The 27,013-nt window shown below is 37.2% G+C and overlaps 1 protein-coding gene across 1 annotated transcript in view; it reads left to right on the forward strand.

Moving 5' to 3' along the window:
- LOC111146084 (RAD23 homolog B, nucleotide excision repair protein) overlaps nucleotides 1–26,552 on the forward strand; it is a 45,978-nt gene extending 19,426 nt beyond the window's left edge. The window contains exons 4-10 of the mRNA XM_022501465.1: nucleotides 3,054–3,322; nucleotides 8,868–8,923; nucleotides 13,854–13,981; nucleotides 16,349–16,481; nucleotides 18,459–18,586; nucleotides 19,312–19,482; nucleotides 25,184–26,552. Of these exons, the coding sequence (XP_022357173.1) occupies nucleotides 3,054–3,322; nucleotides 8,868–8,923; nucleotides 13,854–13,981; nucleotides 16,349–16,481; nucleotides 18,459–18,586; nucleotides 19,312–19,482; nucleotides 25,184–25,297 (999 nt within the window). The 3' untranslated portion in view covers nucleotides 25,298–26,552. The remainder of the gene's footprint in view (nucleotides 1–3,053; nucleotides 3,323–8,867; nucleotides 8,924–13,853; nucleotides 13,982–16,348; nucleotides 16,482–18,458; nucleotides 18,587–19,311; nucleotides 19,483–25,183) is intronic.
- Nucleotides 26,553–27,013: the final 461 nt, after the last annotated feature.

The following is a 27,013-nucleotide window of genomic DNA, read 5'->3' on the forward strand; positions in this document are numbered from 1 at the left end:
TTGTTTTAAAGATTTTATTTATTTATTTGACAGAATGAGAGAGAGGGAGAGCATGAGAGGAGAGAGGGTCAGAGGGAGAAGCAGATACCCTGCTGAGCAGGGATCCTGATGCGAGACTCAATCCTGGGACTCCAGGATCATGCCTGAGCTGAAGGCAGTCGCTTAACCAACTGAGCCACCCAGGCGCCCTTGTTTTGTTTTTTAAATAATGGTCCTAAGCCGTTATACTTTAAGTGAATACAGTTTATGCACATCCATATGGCAAGTACTTAACTGTTATTTAAAGGTTTTTAACAGTCTACTTTGGGTCAGCCATAAAATTAATTATTTCATACATATATATAGCTTAAACATGATTTTTTTTTTTTTAAGATTTTTTATTTATTTATTTGACAGAGATTACAAGTAGGCAGAGTCAGGCGTGGGGAGGTGGGAAGCTGGCTCCCCGCTGAGCAGAGAGCCCAATGCAGGGCTCGATCCCAGGACCCTGGGATCAGGACCTGAGCCAAAGGCAGAGGCTTTAACCCACTGAGCGACCCAGGCGCCCCTATATAGCTTAAACATGATTTTAAATGAAACAGTTAAAAAATGTCATGTGAAAATTGTTAAGTTTTGCTGTAGCAGTAAAATCAGTAATTATGTAATTAAAAGTGTGATTCTTAGTAATTGAGTAAATAGTTATTTTGTGATTTTAATAGGGGTGCCTTAAAGGGACTTGGTAAATTATGTACTAGATCTGACCAACTCCTCCGGCAGAAAAGGCATGTAAACTCCTAATTTCAGTGATGCTCCCTAGTTGAGGGGGTAGATTTTTAGACACTAAAAAGGGAATAGGCAGCTTAAGAAATGGTAGAATGACTGTTGTGAGAAAGCTTTTGGTTTGGGGGTGTTTTTTAGGTGGTGGGGCAGAAGGAGAGAGAAAAATTTTAAGCAGGCTCCATGCCCAGTGCAGAGCTGGGTGTGGGGCTCAATCTCAGGACCCTGGAATCCTGACAAATGAGAATTCAGACACTTAACCAAGTGAGCCGCCTGGTCTTCCCTTGAGGAAGTTTTTTAAAGGGAATTTTTTGTGACTTACTGGAGTGAAACATATTTGGGGCATTTATAAAAGTCAAAGTTTTTCTCTTAAGCAAAGATGAATTTGGGTTCCTTCAGAGATACTGTTATATTTTTGTTTAAAGATAGATGAGCATGCAGTGGAGAGTTAAAACAAATAGAGATGTGGTGGTACTTGTGACAGGAATTTTTTGGATTGAGTTGTAATCTGAGAAGATCAGTGATACCTGTGACACTGAAAATAAGTTTAAATAAGTAATTGGAAGTTTATCAAAGACTGAAAGAATAAATGAGAGGATTTTTTTTTTCTAAATTTAAGGTAATATATGCAGTAGAAAACAGTTGAGCAAGTAAATTGTAATTAACTGCATATTTTGTTCTGAGAAAAAGCAGCTAAACAGTTTATAGGTGTTAGATTTAAAAGTTTTTAATCCATTAAGAACCATAGTGATTTTGTTATATTAAAGCACTTATATTCACTTAATGTTAAATAGAGGAACAGAATCATGTACTCAGTCCAGTATTGTTAATTGTAATAAAATAATACATAACACAGAATTTATTAGTTTAACCATTTTTAATTGTACAGTTCAGTGGCATTAAGTACATTCACATTATGCAACCATCACCACCATCCATTTCTAGAACTCGGTACCCCCTAAATAGTGACTCCTATTTCCCCCATCCCTCAGTCCCTGGTAACCACCATTCTCCTTTCTATGAGTTTAACTACTCTACATACTTCATATTAAGTGGAATCAGTGTGTTTTTCCTTGTGTGACTGGCTTATTTCTGTTAGCATAATATGTCTTCCGGGTTCATCCATGTTGTAGCTATATGCCAGAATTTGTGTCCTTTTAGGGCTGAATAATATTGCATTGTCTCATCTAGTTTTATCACATATAGTACATAATGGAAAATGTGGTAGCCATATATTTGGATGTGTATGTTATTGATCTTATTTCGTTTAGTATTATAATAACCTTGATAATTTAGAACATTACTAAGAATTAAGCAGGATAGGTCTCAGAATAGATCCATGCATTTATAGCTACTTAAGCCAAGCCTTTTATTTTACGTAGGATTCTACTGGTATTTGCAGTTACTTTATTTTCAAGTTACTAAGAGAAGCCCCCTATTAGAAGGGGAAAAAAAAGTAGGCATTATGGAAGCAATGAGAAATGACTTTATTATAAAGAGACAGGAAAAAGATATTTAGATCAGAAGTGAGCAGAAAAACTTCAAAAAGCAGGTGGGTTTGATACCATTTAGAATGAGGCTTAAATAGCTCTGTGGCAACAGAGACCTTGAGGGCATGGAATGTGACTATATGATACTGACCACAAGTAATTTTAAGGGAAATAATAAATGAGCATAGTAATGCATTTAAATTTTACTTCATCTAGATTGGAGTTTTATGACATTAATAATTTGCAGGGTATTGGCAGTTTAAAAAGTTACAGGACTAAACACAGGACTCTTAGAATTAAAGAAAGAAGAGAATGAACACTGCTAGTATTTTTTTTTTTAAGTCCCCTACCCTACCTTGCACAGCCACTCTTTCTCCAGTGTGCTTTATATTAGCCAGATCAAACAAAAAAGTTATTTTGGTGATGTTTTAAATGACAATAGATACTTGAAAGTTATAACCAAGGAACTTAAAGTGTAATGTTTGGGGGTGGTGGGACAATAATTACATGGTGTTTGTTTGTCAGTATACATTGTGTATATTTCTGATTAGTGGCTGCTTCTGGTTCTTCTTCATATTAAGTTGATAACAAAGACTGAAACTTATTAGCTAAAGCTAATTATTTGAGAGAGTAACATAAGTAATGATTCAGATGGCTGATATTGATCACTTGTTGTGTTGCCTTACAAAGTTTTCAAGTTGCAAGTTTTTATTGGTGTTATGTTTGCAGCCTCCTGTAACAATACTGTCTACTTAGAAATTGGGTATTTTATCATAATCCATTGTTTTATTCTTTTAATGTGCTTAGCCCAAAGCAGTGACAACACCAGCGCCAGCTACAACCCAGCAGTCAAATCCTGCCACCACTACCACAGTTAGCTCCTCCACAGCTCCAACTGTGGCTCAGGCCCCAGCCCCTGCTCCCGCTCTGGCTCCTACTCCTTCCCCTGCATCTGTCACTCCAGCACCAACAACAGCGTCTTCTGAACCTGCACCTGCTAGTGCGACGCAACCAGAGAAACCTGCAGAAAAGCCAGCAGAGACACCAGTAGCTACGAGTCCAACAGCAACTGACAGGTAAGACCTGCAGTCTAGGAAATCGTATTTCATGACAGGAGCTTCATGCGTGTATTTGTCTTGATGATTGGATCAAACTTTGTTTCTGCTACATTAAACTTTTTCTAAACACTGAACTGTGACTAAAACAGCATGCTGTTGTGCCTGTTTAAAATAAATTTCCATAATCCAGATTGTATACTCTGCATTTTTTTTCCCCCTAGGGGGGAAGGGAAAGAGGGTCAAAGTCATTATTCATTTTGTGTAGAAAAATTAAGAAAGACAAATGACCTGTAAAAATTATAAAAATATAACTTGCTATCTTATTATAGTTTGACATTTTATAAATAACTTGACTTTGTTCCCTAATCATTGTTTATATTTGCTCTATATTTTTTTCTGATCATTGTCATTTATATTATAAATATCCTTCCATGCCACTAAATATTTCCAGTTGCTGCATAGCATTGTGTTTGGATCTGACATTTGTTGGCACTTAACCTTAGAAAAGTAACATCTTTGGGTACTTTCCTTATCTGTAAAATGTGGATGACAATAGGACCTATATCCTAGAGTTGTTATAAGTATTAAATGAAATAATGGGTGTAAAAGCTGTGAAATAGCACATATTCACAGCAGAGCTAAATACCAGCTATTGCGCAGTTAACCTACCACCTTTTGTTGAACATATGGATTGTTTGAATTGTCTACTGCTTAATCCATATTTCTTGTGAACTTTTGTAGAAATTTAAGTCTTACCAGTGTAGATCTTTAAAACAAAAGAAAAGGTGCAGTGTATTTGAGGAACAAGAAATAATTTCTTGTGCGAAAGTTGGCAGGATTATTGAATAGTTGATGATAAAAGTTTTTTTCCTCCCAAGGATAAATAAAATAAACAAAACATGTGCTCTGGTTCTCTTGGGTGGACTTGTATAGGGAATTTCTCCTTTACCTGAGAACATGGGTTATATTCAGTCCAGTGTGCAATGGCACTGGAGCTGTTTGTATCTTGTCCCTTTAGTACAACTTTGGACCTCAGTGGCAGTAGTTAAAGTTCTTGGAGTCAGAACCAGATGGAACGGAGATCTATACAGGATGTGGAAACACTGATAGGAAAGCATATTTGTGATAAATATAGCAATGGTTAGAAAAAAATTAATTATGATCCTTTATTTTAGTGTTTTGCTTTTATGTCTGGTTACTGTGTCTGACCCAGTCCACGGTGTTTAAAGGGGTTTAAGTCATCTGATTAATTGCTCACTTAGGGCTTCTTTCTGGGGAATTCATTCCCTACCAGGAGAGCATAGGCTAAGGTAATAAAATATTTCCCCTATGCCTGCTTGCTGAACTTTGCTTTAGGCATTCTGAGCCACTGTTGCCTAACTTGATGCTTCTCCTATGTATATTTAGAAATGCATTCAAATTCTTACCTGGTGGGAGACAACCCAGACTCAGGTTAAGCTGTTCTGTCAAAAGTTGTTCATCAGTTCTGTGTATGGGAGAGAACTAAACAAATTTAACGCATTGATTTCCCAGATCATTTTAAACATTGTAACTGTAAATATGTCTTCATTTGGTGTAGTATATCTTATTTTCTTCTATGTTTTCAGCTCTTTGAAAAGCTCATTGTAGAATTTCAGAATCAATTGATACATTTTAATGTGCTAAGAGCATTTATCCAAATTTCTTTATTGTCATCTTTTTAAAATTTCTTCCTGGGGCTATAATTTGATTTACCCATTTTCAAGAGTCAGTATTACTATGTTTTCAGACGTACAGAAGTTGTATAAGTCAGTAGATGACCAGTGATACAAAGAGCAGATGCTAGAGTTACTTGATTGGGCCTTATACACCAGCTATTTGTTTGTTTGTTTGTTTGTTTGACAGCAAGGGAACCACAAGCGGGGGAGAGGGTGAAGCAGACTTCCTGCTGAGCAAGGAGCCCAATATGAGGCTCCATCCCAGGATCCTGGGATCATGACCTGAGCCAAAGGCGGCTGCTTAACGGCTGAGCCACACAGGTGCCCCCCCCCAACTGTTTATTCTTATTTCTCCAATTGATCACCTTAGAGAAGGATAATACAGGAAAGGAAGGATGAGAGAAGCTCAGAAAACTACTTAAATGTGCCCTTAGTCCTTTCATCTGTATTTTAAAACATGGAGTGTGCTATAAAGCACAAAACTTAAAATTATCAGGAGAAATGTTGGTATGAATTTGAGGGACACCACTGCATGGCATTTCATTATAGGTGTTTGTGTCTTTAGGCCAATTTTGTTCTTGAGAAACCACCAATTAAAATACATATTCTCCTTGTTTATCTCTACCTTAGAGAAGTTGCGCACGTGCACAACTACATTGTTCACATTCATATAGCACAGACTACATTATTCATAGTCGAAGGCAAATAGGAACCACCTTAAATACATTAGTAAGGGAATGCCTCCACCTGTGATTTATTCATATTAGAGAGCAGTGCTAGTCAGGGTGATAGTAGGCAGCATCAGCATCACTGGGAGTTTGTTTGAAATTAAACCCTTGGGGCGCCTGGGTGGTTCAGTGGGTTGGGCCGCTGCCTTCGGCTCAGGTCATGATCTCAGGGTCCTGGGATCGAGCCCGGCATCGGGCTCTCTGCTCAGCAGAAAGCCTGCTTCCCTTCCTCTCTCTTTGCCTGCCTCTCTGCCTACTTGTGATCTCTCTCTGTCAAATAAATTAAAAAAAAAAAATCTTTAAAAAAAAAAAAGAAAGAAAGAAATTAAACCCTCACCTGAATCAGAATTATCTGGGGGTGGATCCCAGAAATCTGTATTCTTGGGCTTCCTGAAGTGCTACCGGCCAGTTAAAGTATGTAGTATATGTCATATTGAGTGAATGTGGTTTTAAGGCTTTGTTATCAAGTGAGAAAAACATTACAAAACAATGGGTAATAATCATAAACCAAACAAAAGCTACAAAACAACATCATATATTTTCTGTCTGTGGCTGTGTATAGCAATGTGCAGAAGAACAGTAGCAACAAGACGGCACACTAACTCATAAGTGGTTTCCTCTGCAGGTGGGCAAGGAGAAGTGGTGAGGTAGAATCAAGGTTGAATAATGGTGGTTCAGCCATACCTCACTCTTACCTGAGATATATAAAAGGAAATTTTAAAGCATTGTGCAGAACAGTACAGATTGTTCTGTAAGTGAACTGGAATGAAGGAGATTAATCCTGTCAGGTAGTAAAATGTATTACACGTGGTGGTAATGATTTCAGTAATTTACAGTGGCTCTTACTAAAAAGAGTGCTTAAGTAAATAGGTGGTAGTCTAGAAACAGACCAGAATACATACCAGGGACTTATTAAGATAAAGATGTAATTTGAAACCACCGTGGGGAAGATGCTGTTGGGATTAATGTCTAGCCAAATGGAAGGGGGAAGATGGGTCATATACCTTATACTCCTAAAAATAAATTCTAGCTAGATAAAGAATCAACATAAAAGGAAACTAAACTAGAGAACATAATAAAAATAAAAATAATCTTAATCAAAGAAGTCATAGAAGGAACAATTGGTAAATTTGACTACAGAAGGAATTTAAAAGTTGAGAACCAAACTGAAAATTCCCTTTGAAGAGCTTGATTTGGTCAATTAAGTGGAGTACTGTATGTCTGGGGAAAATGTGAGGTCATTGTGGTTTTGCTGACATGAGATAATTAAGTTAAATAAAACACACCCAAAGGCAAGACACAAGTCATTATTATATAGAAACTGGTAGTAGTGATAGTTCCCTGGGTAGGGGACTTGGGCAGGAGAATTATTTGTTCTATATATAATTCTTTTCAAAGTTTTGCCTTCTATGTAAGTTAGCTTTACTATCTAGTTAAATGAAGATCATTTAAAAATTACACCAGAAAATTAGTTTAATCATATCAGATGTTATGATGCCAGGCATTTTGCTAAATACTTTACCAGTAGTAACCCTACATACAACACTTTGGGATACATGGATATTATTATGGACTTCATTGTATTGATGAATAAACTGAGGATTAAAAAATAATTTATGAATTCAGACTTAACATATTTCCCTTGCTCTTGCTCTGCTATGGGTAGGGGGAGTGGGGCAGAAGAAGAGGGAGAGAGAGAATCTTAAGCAGCTCCATGCTCAGTGCAGAGCCTGACATGGGGCTCGATCTCATGACCCTGAAATCATAACTTGAGTCGAAATCAAGAGTAGGACGCTTAACTGATTGAGCCACCCACTTGCCTATACTGTGTTTTATTTTTTTTAAATTGGGAGAGGTATAAGTGTGTGTTTTGTCATATGTGTTTTAATCTAAACTGCCAACTGCTACCTTTACTAGTTTGTAAACTTCAACAACTTATTTTTCTTTGGCCTACTCTTCATGGTCTTTCATAATCTTGTTTTTGTCTACTTTGTTTTCTAGATTCATCTTCTGCAGTTGCCCAGCAGAAACTTAGTCCTTTTAAACTGGTTTTCTTTCAGTTACAACTTGGATTTTATCACACCTCTCCATTTTTTGCTTTTGCTATTCCTTGACTTGAATACCTTCTTATCAGCTCCTGCGTAAAAAACTTACCTACAAGACGTAACTGAAATTCTATTATGTAAAGATTTCCCAGGCCTTTCCAGCATAATGTGGTTTCTTCGTTACCTCTTTATTCTGTACAGGTTTCCCCCACTGTTTGAAAGTAGAGTATTCCTATGAAACCTTTTGTAAGCCAAAGTGGCATAAGCAAAGAAATAATTGCAAAGAAGCAATTACCATAAATTTATGTGGGAAAAGTTTTGAACATTTCCAGACTTATAAAATAACCTCTCAGGTTTTTCTGATACTTTAGAACACACACACACACTTTGGTAATGGAGGCACGGAATAAATTTAGATGAAGCGCAGATGCTCACAGACACAGTTAAGGCGGCTTGATGCTGAGATGCTGAGTATAGTTCTGGGGAAGGAGCTTCGGGGCCACGCTGGCTTCTCAGGGTGTGTTCCTCTGTAAAGACTTGCTGCAAAACAAACAAAACACTATTTTCACTTTTCTTGTACAAGCAGAAATCCTCTTTAGAGAAAATTCTCTTCAGATTTCTTCTAGTTAGTGAAAATGGGTACTAATGTAGGTCTTTGGTAAAAGCAAAATGTGGTGGAATATGAACTTTGGAAAACTGGGGATACTTGTGTTGTTTGGTATTTCTTTTATTTTGATTTGACTTACAGGTTATTTAACTTATTGTAAATTCTTTTAGGGAAGTAGTTATGCATTATCTTTTTTTGTAATCCTTAAATGGTAAACATTCTGTTCAGTTGTTATTTTATATCTTTGGACATTTAAAATGAGGCATTTGTAGAACAGTATGAATATTAAGATTGAAAATTCTTCCCAAACCATAAATGTTATGGATAAAGCTTTGGGGTTTAATGTAGAAGATGGTTTAAACACTGTAGCCAGACTTATACATTTGATTAAAATCAAACAGTCTCTTTACAATTTGGACCATTACTAAACTTCAGTTTAAGTTTTATATACTTTCTGATGTACAATTTTCTGAAAACCTTTTGCAGTACATCAGGAGATTCTTCTCGGTCAAACCTTTTTGAAGATGCAACCAGTGCACTGGGTAAGTATCTACATTATAAATAACCTTACAAGAGGTAGGGAGGAGGTTCTAATTTCATTTTTCTAGATCATGAAAATGTTCATTTTCATGGTTGCTTATTATCAAGCTATTAAATGATTTAGATAATTATTTGATTAATATATTACTAAAAACTTTGTAAGTTTGTGTGTTATATATTGAACTCTTTAAATTGTACTATTTAAAGTATTGTTGGAGTTAAGCATATTCTTTTGGTTAAAGCAGGTAATTTTCTATTTTCCAAATGTGAATTTTAAATGAAGTCTTAACAGAGTTTGAACTGTTGACAGGTTTATTTAAAAATATTTGTAAAACGGGTATAAAATGTTACTAAATCTGCCTTGCACATCTTTATTCCAGTTTGGAGCCCTGTCGGGTCCCATCTCTATCTTGTTGCTTTTATGGTACTGCAGTGAATGTGCCTTTCTGTCTCAGCTTTAACTATTGAATAATGCTTTTTCATCTCCCCTTCACACTTAGTCTGTCAAAATCAGTTTTGTTTTTTTTTTTCCCATTTTCCCATTGTGACACCTCTAGTACATTTCCTACTTTGCCTGCTAATTGTTGGTCTTTTGGCTGGCAACTCCGTCCCTCTCCTTTGTTCTGTTCTCTATTGCTGGAAATGGTTGGGAGGTAGAAGACTAGGAACAGCAGCTTCAGTGGTATGGGCTTCTAGCTTCTTAGTTGCTGCAGCAGCAGGGTTCCAACAGCAGTAGTACCTCATACGATCTGGGGGGTTGGCCTCTGACCTGACTTGAACTCCATGATCCTTTCATTGCCATGGAAATGGCATCTTGGTTGTCCATAGCATGTAGGGTCAAAGTGGTTGTAAGTAATCAACCTAAGGTCACCTGGATGTACCATACCCACATTTACTCTTTTACATTTACTGTGTTGTGGGACTAGTCTGCTGTCAAATGAGTATGAGTTAGTGTCCAGTCAGCAAAACAGAAATCCCTTTCAGACTGGGAAAGGCTTAATCCTAGGAAGTTATTAGTGAGATACTGGAAGGACTAGAAGAGGTGACTCAGAATCAGTTAGGTGCCGTCCGCCTACAGAGCTGGAAGCACCTGGCACTTGCCCCTGGTGCTGCTGACCTGTCTGGCTGCCACCACTGCCACCTCCGTTGGAAAGCATGGTGCTGCCGAATTCTCGCTGCCGCCGTTACGCCTAGCCCTCTGAGGGCAATGTTGTACCTTTATGTCTTCTGGCACCCTGCACAACTTAGGTCATAGGACCCCTTTACTCTTTAATCCTCCCAGTCTTTACATTGATACCCTGCTGCTTTAAACTTGCTTTCTGTGGCTATGACACTGCTCTTTTCTTGATCCATGCCTCTTGACTATTCCTTTGCAGGCTTTCTAGTTAACTCTTCATTTTATCTGACCCTTAAGTGTATGCATCTTCTGTGGTTCTGCTGCAGATCATAGTTCATAGTTCAAACTATGGGAATGGCAAATATCACCCATATACTGTAAAGATCCCCAAAATGATAATTCCAGTACACATCTCCCTCTGAGTCCCCAGACTCATTCTTTAAGCTACCATGTGGGAAGCCTACAACCTCCATAAACTCTTCAGGTTCCAAATGGAATCCTATTTTATCCTCCCATCTGATTCTTCTTTGTTCCTCATTGCTTGCATCATCATCTCTACTATATGTTGGCATCGTCCTTGACCTCCCTGACTCTCATGGGCCTTTAGCTCAGGGTCCTGACAACCCTCCTTCCTGAGGTTCCTGGAATATTTGTTTTCACTGCCACTTGACTACTTTAGTTCATAGCCTTACCTTACGGATAACTCCTGCATTATTCGTAACTGGTCAGTGCCGTGTCATAGTGGACTTCATAAAAGGCAGATCTCATGAGGTCGCTCTTAGTTCCTTTCGCAGCTCTGTGTGACCTGGAAGATAAGACCACAGCTCACTCTTAGTGACACAACAAGGTTCTTCATCACTACTCCACTGTAACCTCATTAGCTCTCTCTTGTGTTGTCCATTGTCTCTGGTTTTTCTGTGAGTCATTTGCCCTTGTACTATTACTATCTGAAAAGTATCACACTGCTTATAGGCATCTCTTTCTGAGTTCTATAACTTGATTAATTAGGAGGCATAATTTTAGGAGGTGTAGCTTGATGACTAGGTTTGGGAGCTCTGGACTCTTAACAGCCTGTGTTAGTATCTGTACCATGACTTAACAGCCATTGTTAAACCATGATCATAGTAAACCTTTCTCATGGAGTTATTGTGAGGATTAAATGAGAAACACCATGTCATAATAGTGTAGTTCAGATACTCCACAATTCTTAATTTTGTTTATATTGATGCTAATTTCTGTACCTGGGAACTTGATTACTGAAGGGATATTGACACTTAAGTGGCTTTGTGCTAGAGTCATTTGAATGGATAATTAAGAACAAATATATTAACAAGTCCTTTATGGAAGGGGAAGGAAAAGTCATTACTCTAAGCAAGATCATGAATGCCACATTTGCTCAAGGATATTTAGTTTTTTTAAACTATACTTTCATAGCTATTAAATGCCTTTATTGAAAATTCTGCAAAAAAAAAAAAAAAAATTCAACTGATGAGTGTCACCTGTGCCAGGGAAATGGCAGTGTAAAACGACAGGGTCCCTTGCACAGCTGAACTTTTTGTTCAGATGGGGGAAAGAAGTGGTGAAACAAAGTAAATTGCAAATCATGATTAATGATTTTAAGGAAACTAATGGCTCCCATTAAGAAAATAGAATGTACTTATACTTGGGATAGTTAGGCAGTACATCTCTGGGATGTATTCTCAGTTTAAATTGAGAACTGGAGCTGCGAAGGAACTGACCCCTCAGAGAAGAGGTATGTGTGTGTGTGTGTGTGTGTAAAGGTTCTAGGACTGTTTCTAAAAGGTATGACTTGTGAAGTAAGCTGGAAAACAACAGCGTGGTTGGAGTGTGGTGTGCGGAGATTGTTGAGTTTTGGGAACCCAAAATGAGATGAGGTTTCTTTTATTTTATTTTTTAAATTTATTTATTTGACACAGAGAGAGAGACCACAAGTAGACAGAGAGGCAGGCAGGGAGAGGAAGGGAAGCAGGCTCCCTGCTGAGCAGAGAGCCCGACGCAGGGCTCGATCCCAGAACCCTGGGACCATGACCTGAGTCGAAGGCAGAGGCTTTAACCCACTGAGCCACCCAGGTGCCCTGAGGTTTTCTTTTTAAAAAGCTTGCTTTTCCAGCCGGCAGAAGAATAAATTGTAGGCTCGGGGGCAGGAGAGGAAGCAGGGTGTTATCCAGATGAGAGATTGTTGTGGCCTGGTCTTGAGTGAAGGCAGTGAAGAAAGTGGGAAGTAGGCAGCTTTGCGCTATAATTCAGATATAGGAGCTAGCAGATAATACTGGTAGATAAGTGATGGAAGGGAAGAGAGAAGGAACTTGTAGTCACTAGGGTTCCTGGTTCTTGTTCTTGGGTGGATAGAGGTGCTAGTTATTGAAATGGAGAAAGCAGATAATGGTGGGACACATCTGAGGGGGAAATCTTAGAGATTCAAAGTCACAGATCAATATTGGCTAAGGAGTGGGTGGAATGTGAAAAGTGGACACAGCCTGTGCAGTTAGCTATGGCTGGAAAGGGAAGGCAGCAGATAGATGGACCAGTTTCTGAAAGAGGAGTTGGGATCCGACCAAGGGGGTTGGCTTCTGCTTTTAGGATGACATTCTAGGATATCGTCAACTGCTGATCGGGATGATTAAATGGAGAGTGAAAAATGGGAGGTAGACAAGAGAGAGAATAACCAAAGGGTCCAGTTCTTTAAGGAGACAAGAAAGGGAATGATACCCAGAAGAGAAGTGAAAGACAGGATGGCTTAAGTGAAGTAAGTTTGGTGTAGAGAGCTGGCTTTCTCTTCAGACTGTTGTCTGTGGTCTGACATTTCCATGAAGAGCAAGTTTGGGTTGGCGATAGCCTGTGGGATGTGACTTCCTGGGGTAGCAGTGCTTGGGGCATTACACAAAGCTCTGTATATGAAAGCCTAACTTTCCTGCTTCTAACCTCCTTTTTTCTTCAGCTTTGATAATAAAAGATGTCGAAGGAAAACCGAAGTTGTTACAGTAGAATTGATTGCTTGAAATATCCCTCCTTTGTGTTTTCAAAAAATTAGTTCATCAGTCTCTTCCAGGTTGCCTTCTCTGACCTGCTAATTCTGTCGTATATTTGTATCTGATGTTTTTATTGTACTTACTAAGCATACTATGTTAGTTTTCTGTTGCTACTGTGATAAGTTTCCACAGACTTCTTGGTAGGAAACAACAGACGAGCACCTGTCTTAAGGTGCACAGTAGGTTAGAAGTCTAACATAGTCCTCACTGGACTAAAATCAAGGGGCTAAATCACTGGGCTACCATCAAGGCGGCAGTCCTTTCTGTACATTCCAGGGGGGAGAATCTATTTTATGTCCTTTCAGTGCTTCTGGAAGCTGCCTGTATTCCTTGGCTTATAGCCCCTTCTATCATCAGGCAGCAGCATAGCATCTGCAACCTTGCTTCTTTGCTCTTGTCTTTGTATCTGTTTTTCTGACCCTCCCCTCTGTTTTCCTTCAGCTTTTAAGGACCCTTGTGATTACATCAGGCCTACACAGATAGTCTGGGATAATTTCTCTTTCTTAAAGTCAGCTGATTAACAACCATAATTCCACTTTGCCTCGTAACCTAACATATTTATAGGTTCTGGGAATGGGCAGGGGGGCATTATTCTACCCATACACATATATGTTGTAGTTTGTACTGTTACTCATTTTTGTACCCCTAGTCCTGTAGTGCCTGAAATATTGTATATGCATATACATTCAAGAAATACACAGGAAATGCATATTTATTAAATGTTTTCTTTCTTCCCTTCCTCCCACACCACACACCTTTTCTTAGTGACAGGTCAGTCTTATGAGAATATGGTAACTGAGATCATGTCAATGGGATATGAACGAGAGCAAGTGATTGCAGCCCTGAGAGCCAGTTTCAACAACCCTGACAGAGCTGTGGAGTATCTTTTAATGGTGAGAAATATTTCACTTTATTTATTGTAGTTTAACACCAAAATCTCAAAGACTTGTAAGGAACAGTAATAATTCACAGGAGAATGAGAATATATGCTAGTAATTTATGTAATGTTTTTATTTTTCTTAATTTGTTGACATTTTGTGTTGGTAAAATGTAACCTCTTCTAAAAGATTTTGATGTGATTTTTATTTAGGAAACACCATGGCTAAATGAGTTGTAAAATTGGCTCTCCACTTAGAGTAGTAACTTCTACCCCATTCATGTTATCCTCAAAGGATGACAGTTTGGAGTGTGGGATAAATTTTTTAAATCTAATCTACCATTTTAGTGGCTTTTTTGATGACCAGGATACTCCTGGGTATACTTTTTTTTAAAAAGATTTTATTTTTATTTTATTCGACAGAGAGAAAGAACACAAGCAGGGGAGCATCAGGGAGAGTGAGAAGCCCAAAGCGGGACTTGATCCCAGGACCTGGGGATCATGACCTGAGCCGAAGGCAGACGCTTAACCAATTGAGCCACCCAGGCACCCCTCCTAGGTGATCCTCCTCTATGGAAGAGGGCAAAAGTAACAAGTTAGAAGCCCGCACCCAATTTTATTTGTCTTGTACTATGTACATTTTTATAATTAGTTGCCAACTTTTAAAAATGAAGAGATTTCACTTACAAATTCAGATAGCTAAGAAGAAGAAAAAAAACTGACATCCTAAATAAAAACTTGAAAGGGGTGCCCAAGTGGCTTAGTTAGTTAAGCATCTGACTCTTGAGCTCAGCTCAGGTCTCAGTCTCGGTCGTGAATTCAGGCTCTGAGTTAGGCTCCGAGCCGGACATGAAGCCTAAGTTAAAGAAAATAAAAGACTTGGAAGATAGGTAGATTGATTAATTAATTCAGAGAGCTGGTTTGTCTGGACAACTTGGATTCTGGATTTTTGCAAGGGTTTAGGAAAAGTTTTAGATCATAGACGCTTTAATTCATTATCTTCCCATCCATTCCCTGTTACCTGATATAATAGCGTGCATTTAATTCAGTGTATGATGTTACTTACCTGGTTCCATTCACATTTGAATTGTTAGCTTATTTATTGTCAGTAATAGTCAAGGGAGTCCCAAAAACATTTGTTTCTAATGCCTGGAGTGACATCTCATGCCAGCAGCCATTACCCTTCATGTGGTTCATTATGCATAATTCTTCATATGTTTATGGTTTCAACTTCTGATTTATTGGGAAATGGAAGCATTAACCATTATCCTCTCTTACCCAAATGTAATACTTCCTTCTTAATTCTTCTCCTTCACAATCTATGTGGATTTCATAAAGACTTTTTTGATATGTTGTATATGAAAAGTCTTGTAAATCATGCATCAAAATAGTGCTCCAGAAGTCTCAGTGCAGTTTAAATTATAATAAGTTCAGAAGACAAATGCTATAAACTTAGAAAATATTGAAATATTTAAGGTTCTTACATCTACTTTTGTAAATTTTGAATAATTTTCTTTTTTTGTATGTGATACTTTCTGGAGAATGCTTTCTCAGAACCGTGGTTCAATAGAGGAGATCCTCCTTGGTTGGCCACTGTTGCCACCTGCTATGTCTCCATTAGATTTTTACCCGCCCCAGGATTCATTTCAGAACTGCACATGTGTCAAAACCTGTTTGGATAATTTTCAGGCTAGGTTTACAAATGCAAACCTTGCTATCACACAGCTGGTGAAAGTTTCTATGAAATTCAAAAATTAGAGTAATGCATAGCATAAAAACCAAATGTCCAGGTTTGATAAGGTTTGTATTGATATTTTAAAAATTATATTATTATATACAAATTTAGGATCTTTGATGTTAGATGTAATATGTTGTATGTAAACATCATTTTATGACTTGTGTTTTAAATTACAAATCTCTATATCTTAGATCTGCACTGTCTAGTAAAATAACTATTAAGTAGTGTTAAGTACAAGTAGTTATTTGAATTGAATAAAATTAAAAGTATATTAAAAATTAGTTTCTTTAGTAACATTAGCCACATTTCAAGTTCTCAGTAGCTTCATGTGATTAATGAATATTTTATTAGCGTAGATACAGAACATTTTTGTCATCATGGAAAATTCTGCTGGACATTGTGCTGCCTTACATTGTTGCACTATGGGTTCTTCTATATCATGCTCAGGTCATTTCTAATCTAATTCGAATATACACAGCTTTTAGATAAGTCTTAATCTTTTACTTTTAATAGAAGCAGATATCTGTTTGATGCTTTTGGAAATTAGACAAGCACATTAAATAGATCAATAAATCTTTTTCTTTGTATAGTATTGAACTATCTTTGAATGACAAGATATTTTAAAGCTGGGAAATTGTATTGTAGGGCATCCCTGGAGATAGAGAGAGTCAGGCTGTGGTGGACACCCCTCCTGCGGTCAGCACTGGGGCTCCTCCATCTTCGGTGGCGGCCGCTGCGGCGACTACGACGGCATCAACAACCACAGCGAGCCCTGGAGGTTAGCGTGGGCTGGTGGGGGTGTGGGGGCACAGTCCTGAGTTTCTAGTGTGAGGTGAGGCTTGTTCCTGGAGCATCTGGAGGACTCTTCACACAAGTTCTCTATCCATTAATGTTAGAGAAGGGCTCAAAACAAATTCTCCCTAGTGGCAATTGCATTAACTTCTCGCTGAGACCTCAGTGCTGTAGTTTTGGCAAAGGGCGCATTCTGTTTAGCCTGTTCCGAGGATGCTTCCCAGTTTGCATTTCGTGTTAACATTCTGAAGCCATTCAGAATGTTTACTCACCTTGTCTCTTCTCTCCCCCTATGAATGTCATAAACTATGTGTAATTTCAAAGCCGGGACAATCTTTGTTGCTGTTATACCACCAAAGAAATAAAGCACTGAGAACTTTGAAGACATGTATCTAGAGCTGAAAGCCAATCTTGAATTCATCTCTCTTTACTGGTCGGCATCCACCCTTCCATTGATGAAGGTGTGACTACACAGGAGGCCCTAGAGCCTGTGGTGGGCTCGAGTTACTTTGTTCTCCTTCAGGCTCCGTTCCGTACACAGTAGTGATAAAGTAATTTAAACTTCATTTTGAAGAGGCCCTTCTTGATGCTTTTCCTAGCTTTATGTAATGACAGCTCTGGTTGACAAAAAGCCATGAGTATTTTGTGTACAGTCTCCCAGAGAACAGGCTTTCATTTTTGTGTGTACAGTCTCCCAGAGGACAGGCTTTCATTTATGCAGAGTTGGCATAAGAATGGAAAGAAGAGGCCACAGCTTGGTTCAGGTAGGGACTGCTGTCCCATTTAGCAGTACTTAGTGGGTTAATTTAGTTCCTGAGTCTCATTTTCTTCATCTATAAAACCGGTGTCACAGAAGGAAGGTTACTTCTCATACTTATTTGGCCATTTTAATTTGAATGATTTTCTTGAATAATTAAGGAAATAACATCCCCAAAATGCCCATAATGCATTAGTAACCTCAAAAACATAATTACATGCAATTCTTGGTTTCCTGTAGTATGATCAGAGCACAACCACTACCCCCCAAAAGTTGCAAGTTCTGTCTTATCTGGCATCCTTAATATTTATGATTGTCATGGAATTTTGGACTAAAGAGTTCTAAATGTATTAGTACTAGATTGACCTGTAGCTTATTTTATTCTTTAAAGATTATTTATTTGACAGCAAGCACACACAAGCAGAGGGAGCGACAGAGGCAGAGCGAGAAGCAGGCTCCTCTCAGCAGGAAGCCTGATGTGAGATTCAATCCCAGGACCCTGGAATCATGACCTGAGCCAAAGGCAGATGCTTAATGACTGAGCCACCCCAGTGCCCCTACTTGTAGCTTATTTATCTCAAGCTTTTATAAATTACAGATGTTTGAAGCTTAATTGTAAATAACCAAAATTGTCTTCCTAATTATAATTTAAGTTTGTATTAATAAAACTTCTGATCTGCATATCTGAATTCTTAACTTTTAAGTATTATCTTTCACTTCTTTGGTTTAGAATTTCCCAGGAATTCGAGCTCAGATTGTTTTGTTTTGTTTTGTTTTGTTTTGTTTTCTTAAAGGTTTGGGTTGTATTAGAAAGTAAGTGGAATTTTTGGTTTTGTTAATCCTAGATAGATATTTTTCTTAGGAACAGTATTAGTACTTTTTATTTTGATAGAGTGCATGCAGATCATAATTTCTCGTTATTTGATGATACTACCTACCTGGGACAGTTGTAGGAAAACTTCATTCTTTGAGTGTTCTGTACTCTACCTGTACCCATAGGCGTAATTTCTGTAGTATAAGACTTGCACGTTGGTATAGTTGAAAGATTTCTGTCATTATTTACTCCCATTTTTATATACATCTGAGAACTCATCAAATTTTTTACTTGTCAGTGTTTGCTGTCTAAAATTATGATTGAACCACGTATATGTATATATATTGTATACATAATTACTGCTTTTGTTTATAATGTTATGTGATTTTTAGGACATCCCCTTGAATTTTTACGGAATCAGCCTCAGTTTCAACAGATGAGACAAATTATTCAACAGAATCCTTCCCTGCTTCCAGCATTGCTACAACAGATAGGTCGAGAAAATCCTCAGTTACTTCAGGTAACTATTTAATCAAAGTTAATTTCAAAGGTGGGTTTGTAGAATATATCCTATTTTTTTTTAAGTCCATGTGACTCCCCTTCCCCTCCATAAGCTCTATAAACTTTTCTCTTGAGTTGCAGTCAATAGTATGTGCTATAGATTAGATGTACTAAAAAAAGAGTCAGAGGGTGGAGGTAGGTTAATTTAAGTTGGTCAAATAATAATTTGGGGAAACACTTGATTAAAAAATCCAAGAAACTCTTTGTGAAAGAAATCATTTATAAAATCTTTTTTCCCCAAACTTACTATTAGTGGAGCACTGCCTCTTAGAGACATACCCATGGGCTTATTTAAACCTCAAGTTATAAACCTCAGCATTGTACTGTGTACTAGTGTGGAAGATACAGAAGTTCTGTTTCTTTTTATAATCCCCAAGTAGTTTTTTTTAACACTGATTTGGGGAGATGGGACCCATTTATGAAAGAGAATTTGAATTGTCTTAGTTCTTCACTATTTACCTCACTGAAAAGTGCCAAGTTTCTTTAATAGTATATAAGAAATCACATCCTTCCAAAGATTAAATAATTCAGAATCATTCTAAAAATAAAGCAGTTACAAAATTCTAGCTTTCTCTGCTGTTTGAATTTAGAATTCTTAGTTTCCTGAAGATACTTTATATCATTGTATTGTTTTTTTGTTGTTTTTTGTTGTTGTTGTTTTTTCTGTCCTTCAAATTACCACAGCAAATTAGCCAGCACCAGGAGCATTTTATTCAGATGTTAAATGAACCAGTTCAAGAAGCTGGTGGTCAAGGAGGAGGGGGTGGAGGTGGCAGTGGAGGAATTGCAGAAGCCGGAAGTGGTCATATGAACTACATTCAAGTAACGCCTCAGGAGAAAGAAGCTATAGAAAGGGTGAGTTGAAGTAAAACTGAAAATTTAGTTCCTTAGTCACACTAGCCCCATTTCAGATGCTCAGTAGTCACATGGGACTGGAGGCTGCTGTACGGGGTAGCACAGATAGAGAATATTTCTGCCACTGGAGATAGTTCTGTTGGACACAGCCAAATACAGCATTGTCCTAAGGATTGCAATAAAGACCGTGTATTTTCATCCCCGCTCTCACATCTTGGCCTTTATGCTAGCCAAGGAACTGCTAAGTGAATGGCAGCTTTATAAAATAGTTATAAACAGATTTTAAAAATTAAAAATTTCTTTTTATGTCTGAAAATTTATGAGGAAAATGATCTTAGGGAAACCACCTGGGTGGCTCAGTCAGTTAAGCATCTGCTGTCAACTCAGGTCATGATTGAGTCCTGCGTCAGGCTCCTTGCTCAGTGGGGAAGGGAGTCTTTCTTCCTCTCCCTCTGCTGCTCCCCCTGCTTGTGCTCTCTTTTTTTCTCTCTCAGATAAATAAATAAAATCTTTAAAAGAAAGAAAATGATAATAAAGTGAATGCCTAACTCAAGATTATCCGATTTTTAAAATTTCACTTTAGGGGCACCTGGGTGGCTCAGTGGGTTAAAGCCTCTGCTTTCGGCTCAGGTCATGATCCCAGGGTCCTGGGATCAAGCCCTGTATCGGGCTCTCTGCTCAGCAGGGAGCCTGCGTCCTCCTCTCTCTCTGCCTGCTTCTCTGCCTACTTGTGATCTCTGTCTGTCAAATAAATAAATAAAATCTTTAAAAAAAAATAAAATAAAATTTCACTTTAGTACTGTCACTAAAATGTAAAATAGATATGTATATGAATTATATATAAAAAATATGTACATTAAACATCAGAAGCTGATACCGTGATTCTGTTTACATCCTTACTAGGTCAGCCAGTTCATGTGAGGCACTGCAGTGACTTAGTTTGTATTATATTATGACAGGTCATTCATTTGTCTCTAGGCTCCATTGTTAATATTTGTAAATTAGAAATCACTATACTTAACCTGTCTTACGAAGTATTTTGAGGTGGAAATCTGATAAAGTTCATTTTAACTTAGTATTTAGAAAATCATCTGAAAGATAATTTGTCCATATTTATGATAAACATTTTTTCAAGTCTTCAACATTTACAATTACATATTTCTTAAAAGATCTTTTATGTATCATGCTAATATTTCTCCCCCTTAAATAAGGCAAGCGGGTGAATGACACTTGCCTCAGTTGTTCTATAGCACCTTTTTTTTTTTTTTAATGGCTAGGGGTATCTGTTCTTGATTTCTGTTTTGGAGAAGAAATTTTTTCTTTTGTTATTTGTACTTTTGATGTCATATTAAGAGAAGTTGCCTAATCCACCACCAAAAGATTTACTCCTAATTTTCCTCTGAGGAGTTTCATAGCTCTTGTTACATTTAGGTCTGTGATCTATTTTGAGTTACTTTTTGTTTATAGTGTGAGGTGTAGGAGTCTAGCTTCGTAATATTTTGCTTGTGGATATCCAGCACCATTTGAAAATTCTGCTCTTTATCCATTAAATTGTGTTGGCATCCTTTTGAAAATCAACTGGCCATGATTATGAAGGTTTACTGGGCTTTCAGTTCTATTTCCATTGATCTGTATGTTTATCTTATGCCACTACCTCATGGTCTTGATTACTATGGCTTTTTGTAGTATATTTTGAAATCTCCAGTTTTCTTAAGATTGTTTTGGCTGTTCTGGATCCCTTGCATTTCTGTATCAATTTTAGGATCCACTTGTCTGATTTCTGTAAGAAAAGAGAAACAAAAAACTGGGGTTTTAATACTGTGTTTTTTTTCTGCAGATCAGTTTGGAGACTATTGCCATGTTAGCAATATTAAGTCTCACCAAGCCATGAACATGAGATGCTTTTCCATTTATTAGATTTTTTTATACTTTCAGAAATTCTATAGTCTTTGGTTTATGCTTTTGTTAAATTTATTCCTCAGTGTATTTTTATTTTTGATGCTGTTATCAGTGGAAATATTTTCTTAATTTCATTTTTGGATTGTTCATTGCTAGCTATATACAAATACAACTTAATTTTGTGTGTTCCTCTTACATCTTGAAATCTTCCTGAACTCATTTATTAATTCTGATAATTCATGTGTGTTTCTTAGGATTTCCTAATTGTAGAATATTATTTGCAAGTAGTTTTAATTCTTTTCCAGTATGGATGCTTTCTCTTCTCTTTCCCCTTTCTTTCCTTTCTTCCCTTCTCTTATCTTTCTCCCTTTGTATCATTTTTTTTTAGATTTATTTATTTATTTATTAGAGAGAGAAAGAGAGCATGAGATGAGAGAGGTCAGCGGGAGAAGCAGACTTCCTGCAGAGCAGGATGCCCGATGTGGGACTTGATCCTGGGACTCCAGGATCATGATCTGAGCCAGAGGCAGTCGCTTAACCAACTGAGTCACCCAGGCGCCCTCTTTTTTTTTTTTTTTTTTTTTTTTTTAAGATTTTATTTATTTATTTGTCAGAGAGAGAATGTGCACAAGCAGAGGGAGAAGCAGGCTCCAAGAGCCCAGTGCGAGACTGGATCCCAGGACTCTCTGGGATCATAACTTGAGCCACCCAGGTGTCCCTCTTTCTCTTTCTTTCTCTCACTTAATCCTTTCTGTGGCCTTCTGTGTATGTGTATTGTTGAATAGAAGTGGTGAGAGCCAACATCTTTGTCTTGTCCCTGATCTTAGGAGAAGACAGTCTTTCACCATTAAGTATGATGTTAGCTGTTGGTTTTACTAGATTTAGATTCTCAGGTTGAGAGAGTTTCTTTCTGTTCTAGTTTATTGAGTGGTTTTATCTAGTTTATTGAGTGGTTTCTGTTCTAGTTTATTGAGTGGTTTTATCTCTTGGATTTTTGTCAAATGATTTTTGTGTGCTGAGATGATAATGTGGTTTTGTTCCCTTTTTTATATGCTTTATTAATAACATTGATTTTTGTATATTGGACTAGCCTTGCATTCCTAGGATAAATCCCACTTGATTGTGGTGAATAGTCCTTTTTATATGTTGCTGGATTTTGTCTGCTAGTGTTTTGTTCAAGATTTCTGCATCTGTATTCATAAAGAGTAGTGGTCTGTGGATTTGTGTGTGTGTGATGATTTAGTCTGGTTGGGTATCGGTAATATTGGCCTCATTAGAGAATGAGTGAGGAAGTACTCCCTCCTTTCCTGTTTGTTAGAAGAGTTTATGAAGAAAAGTTTTAATTCATTCAACAGTTGGTAGAATTTGCCGGTAAAATTATCTGGGCCTGGCTTCTCTTTTTGGAAAATTTTATGGTTACTAATTCAGTCTCTTCATTTGTTATAGGGTTATTCAGATTTTCTATTTCCTGAGTCAATTTTGGTGATATTGTCTTTCTAGGAATTTGTGTATTTCATCAGCGTTATCTAATTTGATGGCATACAGTTGTTCACAGTATTTCCCTAAAATTAGATTTTTTTATACTTGCAGACATTCTATAGTATAGTATTCTAATTCTATTCTAATTCTAATAAATAATTCTAGTATTATTTCTCTAAAAAGTAGTGTTCCCACATTTCTGATGTTAGTAATTTGAATGTGATTTTTTTCCCCCTGTTAGTTTAACTAAAACGTTTGTCAGTGTTGTTACTCTGAAGAAAAAAAGAACCAACTTCTGGTTTTATTGATTATATTTTTCTAGTCTGGAGTTTCTTGTTTTCTCTTTAACCCTTACTCTTTTTCTCCTTCTGTTTGCTTTGGATTTCGTTTTCTCTTTTTTTCTAATTTCTTAAGCTAGAACCTTAGATTATGTATTTAAGATCTTTCTTACTACAGATAAAGCTGTAACCGTCCCTCAAGGCACTGCTACAGCAGCACCCTATAAGTTTTAGTGCATTTGATGGTGTTTTCATGCATCTCTCAAGTGTTTTCTAATTTCCTTTGTGATTCCTTCTTTTATCATTGGTTAAGGATTATGTTAACTTCCACATAATTTTAAATTTCCCAAATTTCCCTCTGTTGCTGATTTCAGAGTTCATTGTGTTGTGGTCAGAGAATGTACTTTGCACAATTATAATCCTCTTAAATATATTGAGGCTAGTTCTGTAGCTTAACATTGTCTTTATGGAGAATGTTTGATACATACTTGAAAAGGACATGTGATCTTCTGTTGTGAAGTGTTCTGTAAATGTCTCTTAGGTCAGGTTGGTTCATAACGTGGTTAAGATTGGCTTCCTTGTCAGTCTTCTGCCTGGTTGTTGTGTCCAGCATTGAACGTGGGGATAGCAAAGTCTCCAACTATTGTTGAATCACCCTTTCTTTCTTCAGTTCTGTCAGTTTTTGTTTCATGTGTTTCAGGTTCTCGTTAGGTGTCTTTATGACAAGGTCTTCCTCATGGTTTGTCATCATGAAATGTCTTTTGTCTTTAGTAACAGTTTTTAATCTTAATGTGTATTTTGTCTGATCCTAATGTATCTACTCCAGCTTTCTTTTTGTGACTGTTTGCATAGTATGTATCTTTTTTCCATCCTTTTACTTTCAGTGTATTTGTGTCTTTGAATTTTAAGTGTGTATCTTGTAGAGGCATGCAGTTGGATAGTGCCTACCTTTTCAGCTAGCCAAGCTTTAATCTGGACAAGACTTAGGTAACAAAATCATTTTTGTCTTATTTCATGGATGAATAGTTAATCATGCTGAATTGAGACTTCTGCTCATGTTTTTAAGGTCATTTCTTGATAATAGTCAATGCAAGGTGATTTAGACAGTTGAACAGAGGGTTTATAAAAAATACTTGGTTAACAAATATACAGTACCTAGTGAACTAGATAATTGACCTGAGTGCTTAAAAACACTTTTAAAAGCAGATTTTTGAGTCACAGGGATATTTAGTTAGTTAGTTAGTTAGTTTTAAAGATTTCATTTATTTATTTGACAGAGAGAGATCACAAGTAGGTGCGGGGAGGGGCAGGGAAGCAGGCTTCCCACTGAGCAGAGAGCCTGATGGAGGGCTCGATCCCAGGACCTGGGATCATGACCTGAGCAGAAGGCAGAGGCTCAACCCACTGAGCCACCAAGGCACCCTAATCACAGGGATTTTTAACAGACTAGGAAAACAAAATTGAGTGGCTGATAACACCATTTAAAATTCTGTAAAAGTTAAGCAGATATAAATAGAGCACCATATGTCTGATCTCAGAATATATTGTGTAATATTAATAATTGAGCACCTATTTTTCTATTATGAAGTTTCTTATAAGCCAAGGAGATGGAGAGTGATACTTGATCTGACTGACCTTCATTACAAATAATTGGATGAAGTAGTTAAATTCTTCTCCTGTCGCTCTCATCTGTATCTCCCCCTACTTCCATACTAAAAGCTGTTTGATTTACACATTTCTGTAGGCTGTAGGGTCACTTATTTTTAAACCATCACAGTCAGCAACTAATTTTTAGTATTAATGCCAGTGAGTATTAGCAGAGGAGCTGTTCATCTAACAGCTTCAACTAGGAACAGTCGGTGGTTGATATAGGAAAGGGTCTAGGCTCCATCTCGCTGCTCAGGTTGGACAGTGAATCCATACTTAGGTAGGCACGTGTTCATGTAATGTCTTCAAGAGTTTTTTTTGTGCCTTTCATGTTTTCTAGTGCTGATCTGCCCCTGTTGCTATGCTGGAACCCATGTGTGTTTTTTCTTTTCTTCCAGTTAAAGGCACTAGGATTTCCTGAAGGACTTGTGATACAAGCATATTTTGCTTGTGAGAAGAATGAGAACTTGGCTGCCAATTTTCTTCTACAGCAAAACTTTGATGAAGATTGAAAGGGACTTTTTTTTTAATCTCACACTTCACACCAGTGCATTACACTAACTTTGTTCACTGGATTGTCTGGGATGACTTGGGCTCATATCCACAATACTTGGTATAAGGTAGTAGATTGTTGGGGGTGGGGAGGGAGGGATCTAGGATATAGGGCAGGGATAAATACAGTGCATGTCTGCTTCAATTAGCAGATGCCGCAAATCCACACAGTGTGTAAAATATTATACAACCAAAAATCAGCTTTTGCAGGTCTTTATTTCTTCTATAAAACAGTAGGTAACTTTTCCTAGGTTTCACTCTTTTTAGTGTACTAGATCCAGAAATTTAGTGTAATGCCCTGCTTTATATTTCTTTGACTTAACATTGGTTTCAGAAAGAATCTTTGCTACCTAGAATTTACAGTCTATTTCATGGCAACACTGGATAATGGCTTTGTGAAATTGAAAAAATTTTGCAGCAACCATAAACAGAAATGCCAAATTATTGATGCTTATTGTTGCTGCTTCAAATCGGATTGAATTAATGTGTAAAGAAGCCCTTTCTTTCATGTTAAATACTTAGGGTGGGGGAGGGAGAAGGGGAACCTTTTCTTAAAATGAAAATAATTACTGCTATTTTAAAATTTCTTGATGATCGAATGTGAGACCCTTCTAACATGATTTGAGAAGCTGTACAAGTATAGGCAGTTATTTTCCTGTTTACATTTTTTTTTTTTTTTTTTTTTTTTTTTCCAGTTTGTTTTGGGAAAAAATTGGTAGGTGTCTAATTACTGTTTACTTCATTGTTATATTGCAGTAAAAGTTTTAAAACCACCATTGCATGTTTGCTTTTGATGTATCCCTTTGTGAAATTAGCACTTTGGGGCCAATGGAGAAATGCAGCATTCACTACCCCTCTCTTCCCCGTCCCTCTGCAGAATGTGTTTGTCAGTAAGTCGTGAGTTCAAATCGCTGCCTTTTTAAACCCACAAAATGCTGATTCAGTTCAAAATTAATGCAAATGTTTCAAAACTGGGTTTCTGGTATTTGTAAGTGTTTTCCTTATTAGATAAGAATGTATGACCATTAAAGTCATTAGGACTATATTACTTACAAAAAGAGAAGGTGGACAAAAGTATAATCCAGCATCTTTTATTGAATTGGAAAGACTGGCGGAATCTTCTGGAAGGGTTGGGAGATGCAGCTGGAAAAGTACTTTGGAAAATATACAATCAAGAATATCTCATGGCATATTAAAAGAAAAATCTTAATAGCAGTGTTGGCTTTTATTTGGATTTTTTTTCAACTTTGTTTTTTTATTAAACTCCTTCATTGGCATTATTATTTGATCATAAAGAGGGGGAATATGTCTACTTGTTCAGTTTTTCAGATCTTTTTTCCTAAATATAAACAAGACTGCTTAAGGAAGAATTTTCCCCCCTACCATCTGATACTGAGTAAAGAAAATGAATTTGCACAGATTTCTCCCTGCGTAATCTCTTGCAATAATTCTTAGCAAAGTTTGGGGGTGACTTTTAAGCTTTAACGTCATGCACTCGTACCTGTCACTCATGAAAATAAGTGAAACCATGATTTCTCCCCACAGTGTTATCATGTAGTTTAATCTTCATGTGTGTACCCCTTAAACACAGCACACCTTTGGATTTTGTATTACCTGTATGTTTTATAATGGATCATGCAAAATGTCTCAGGAGAATAAAATGAGGATTTGTAAAT

This window comes from Enhydra lutris, unplaced genomic scaffold, assembly GCF_002288905.1.
Source record: "Enhydra lutris kenyoni isolate GAN:26980312 unplaced genomic scaffold, ASM228890v2 scaffoldscaffold13, whole genome shotgun sequence".
Lineage (NCBI taxonomy): Eukaryota > Metazoa > Chordata > Mammalia > Carnivora > Mustelidae > Enhydra > Enhydra lutris.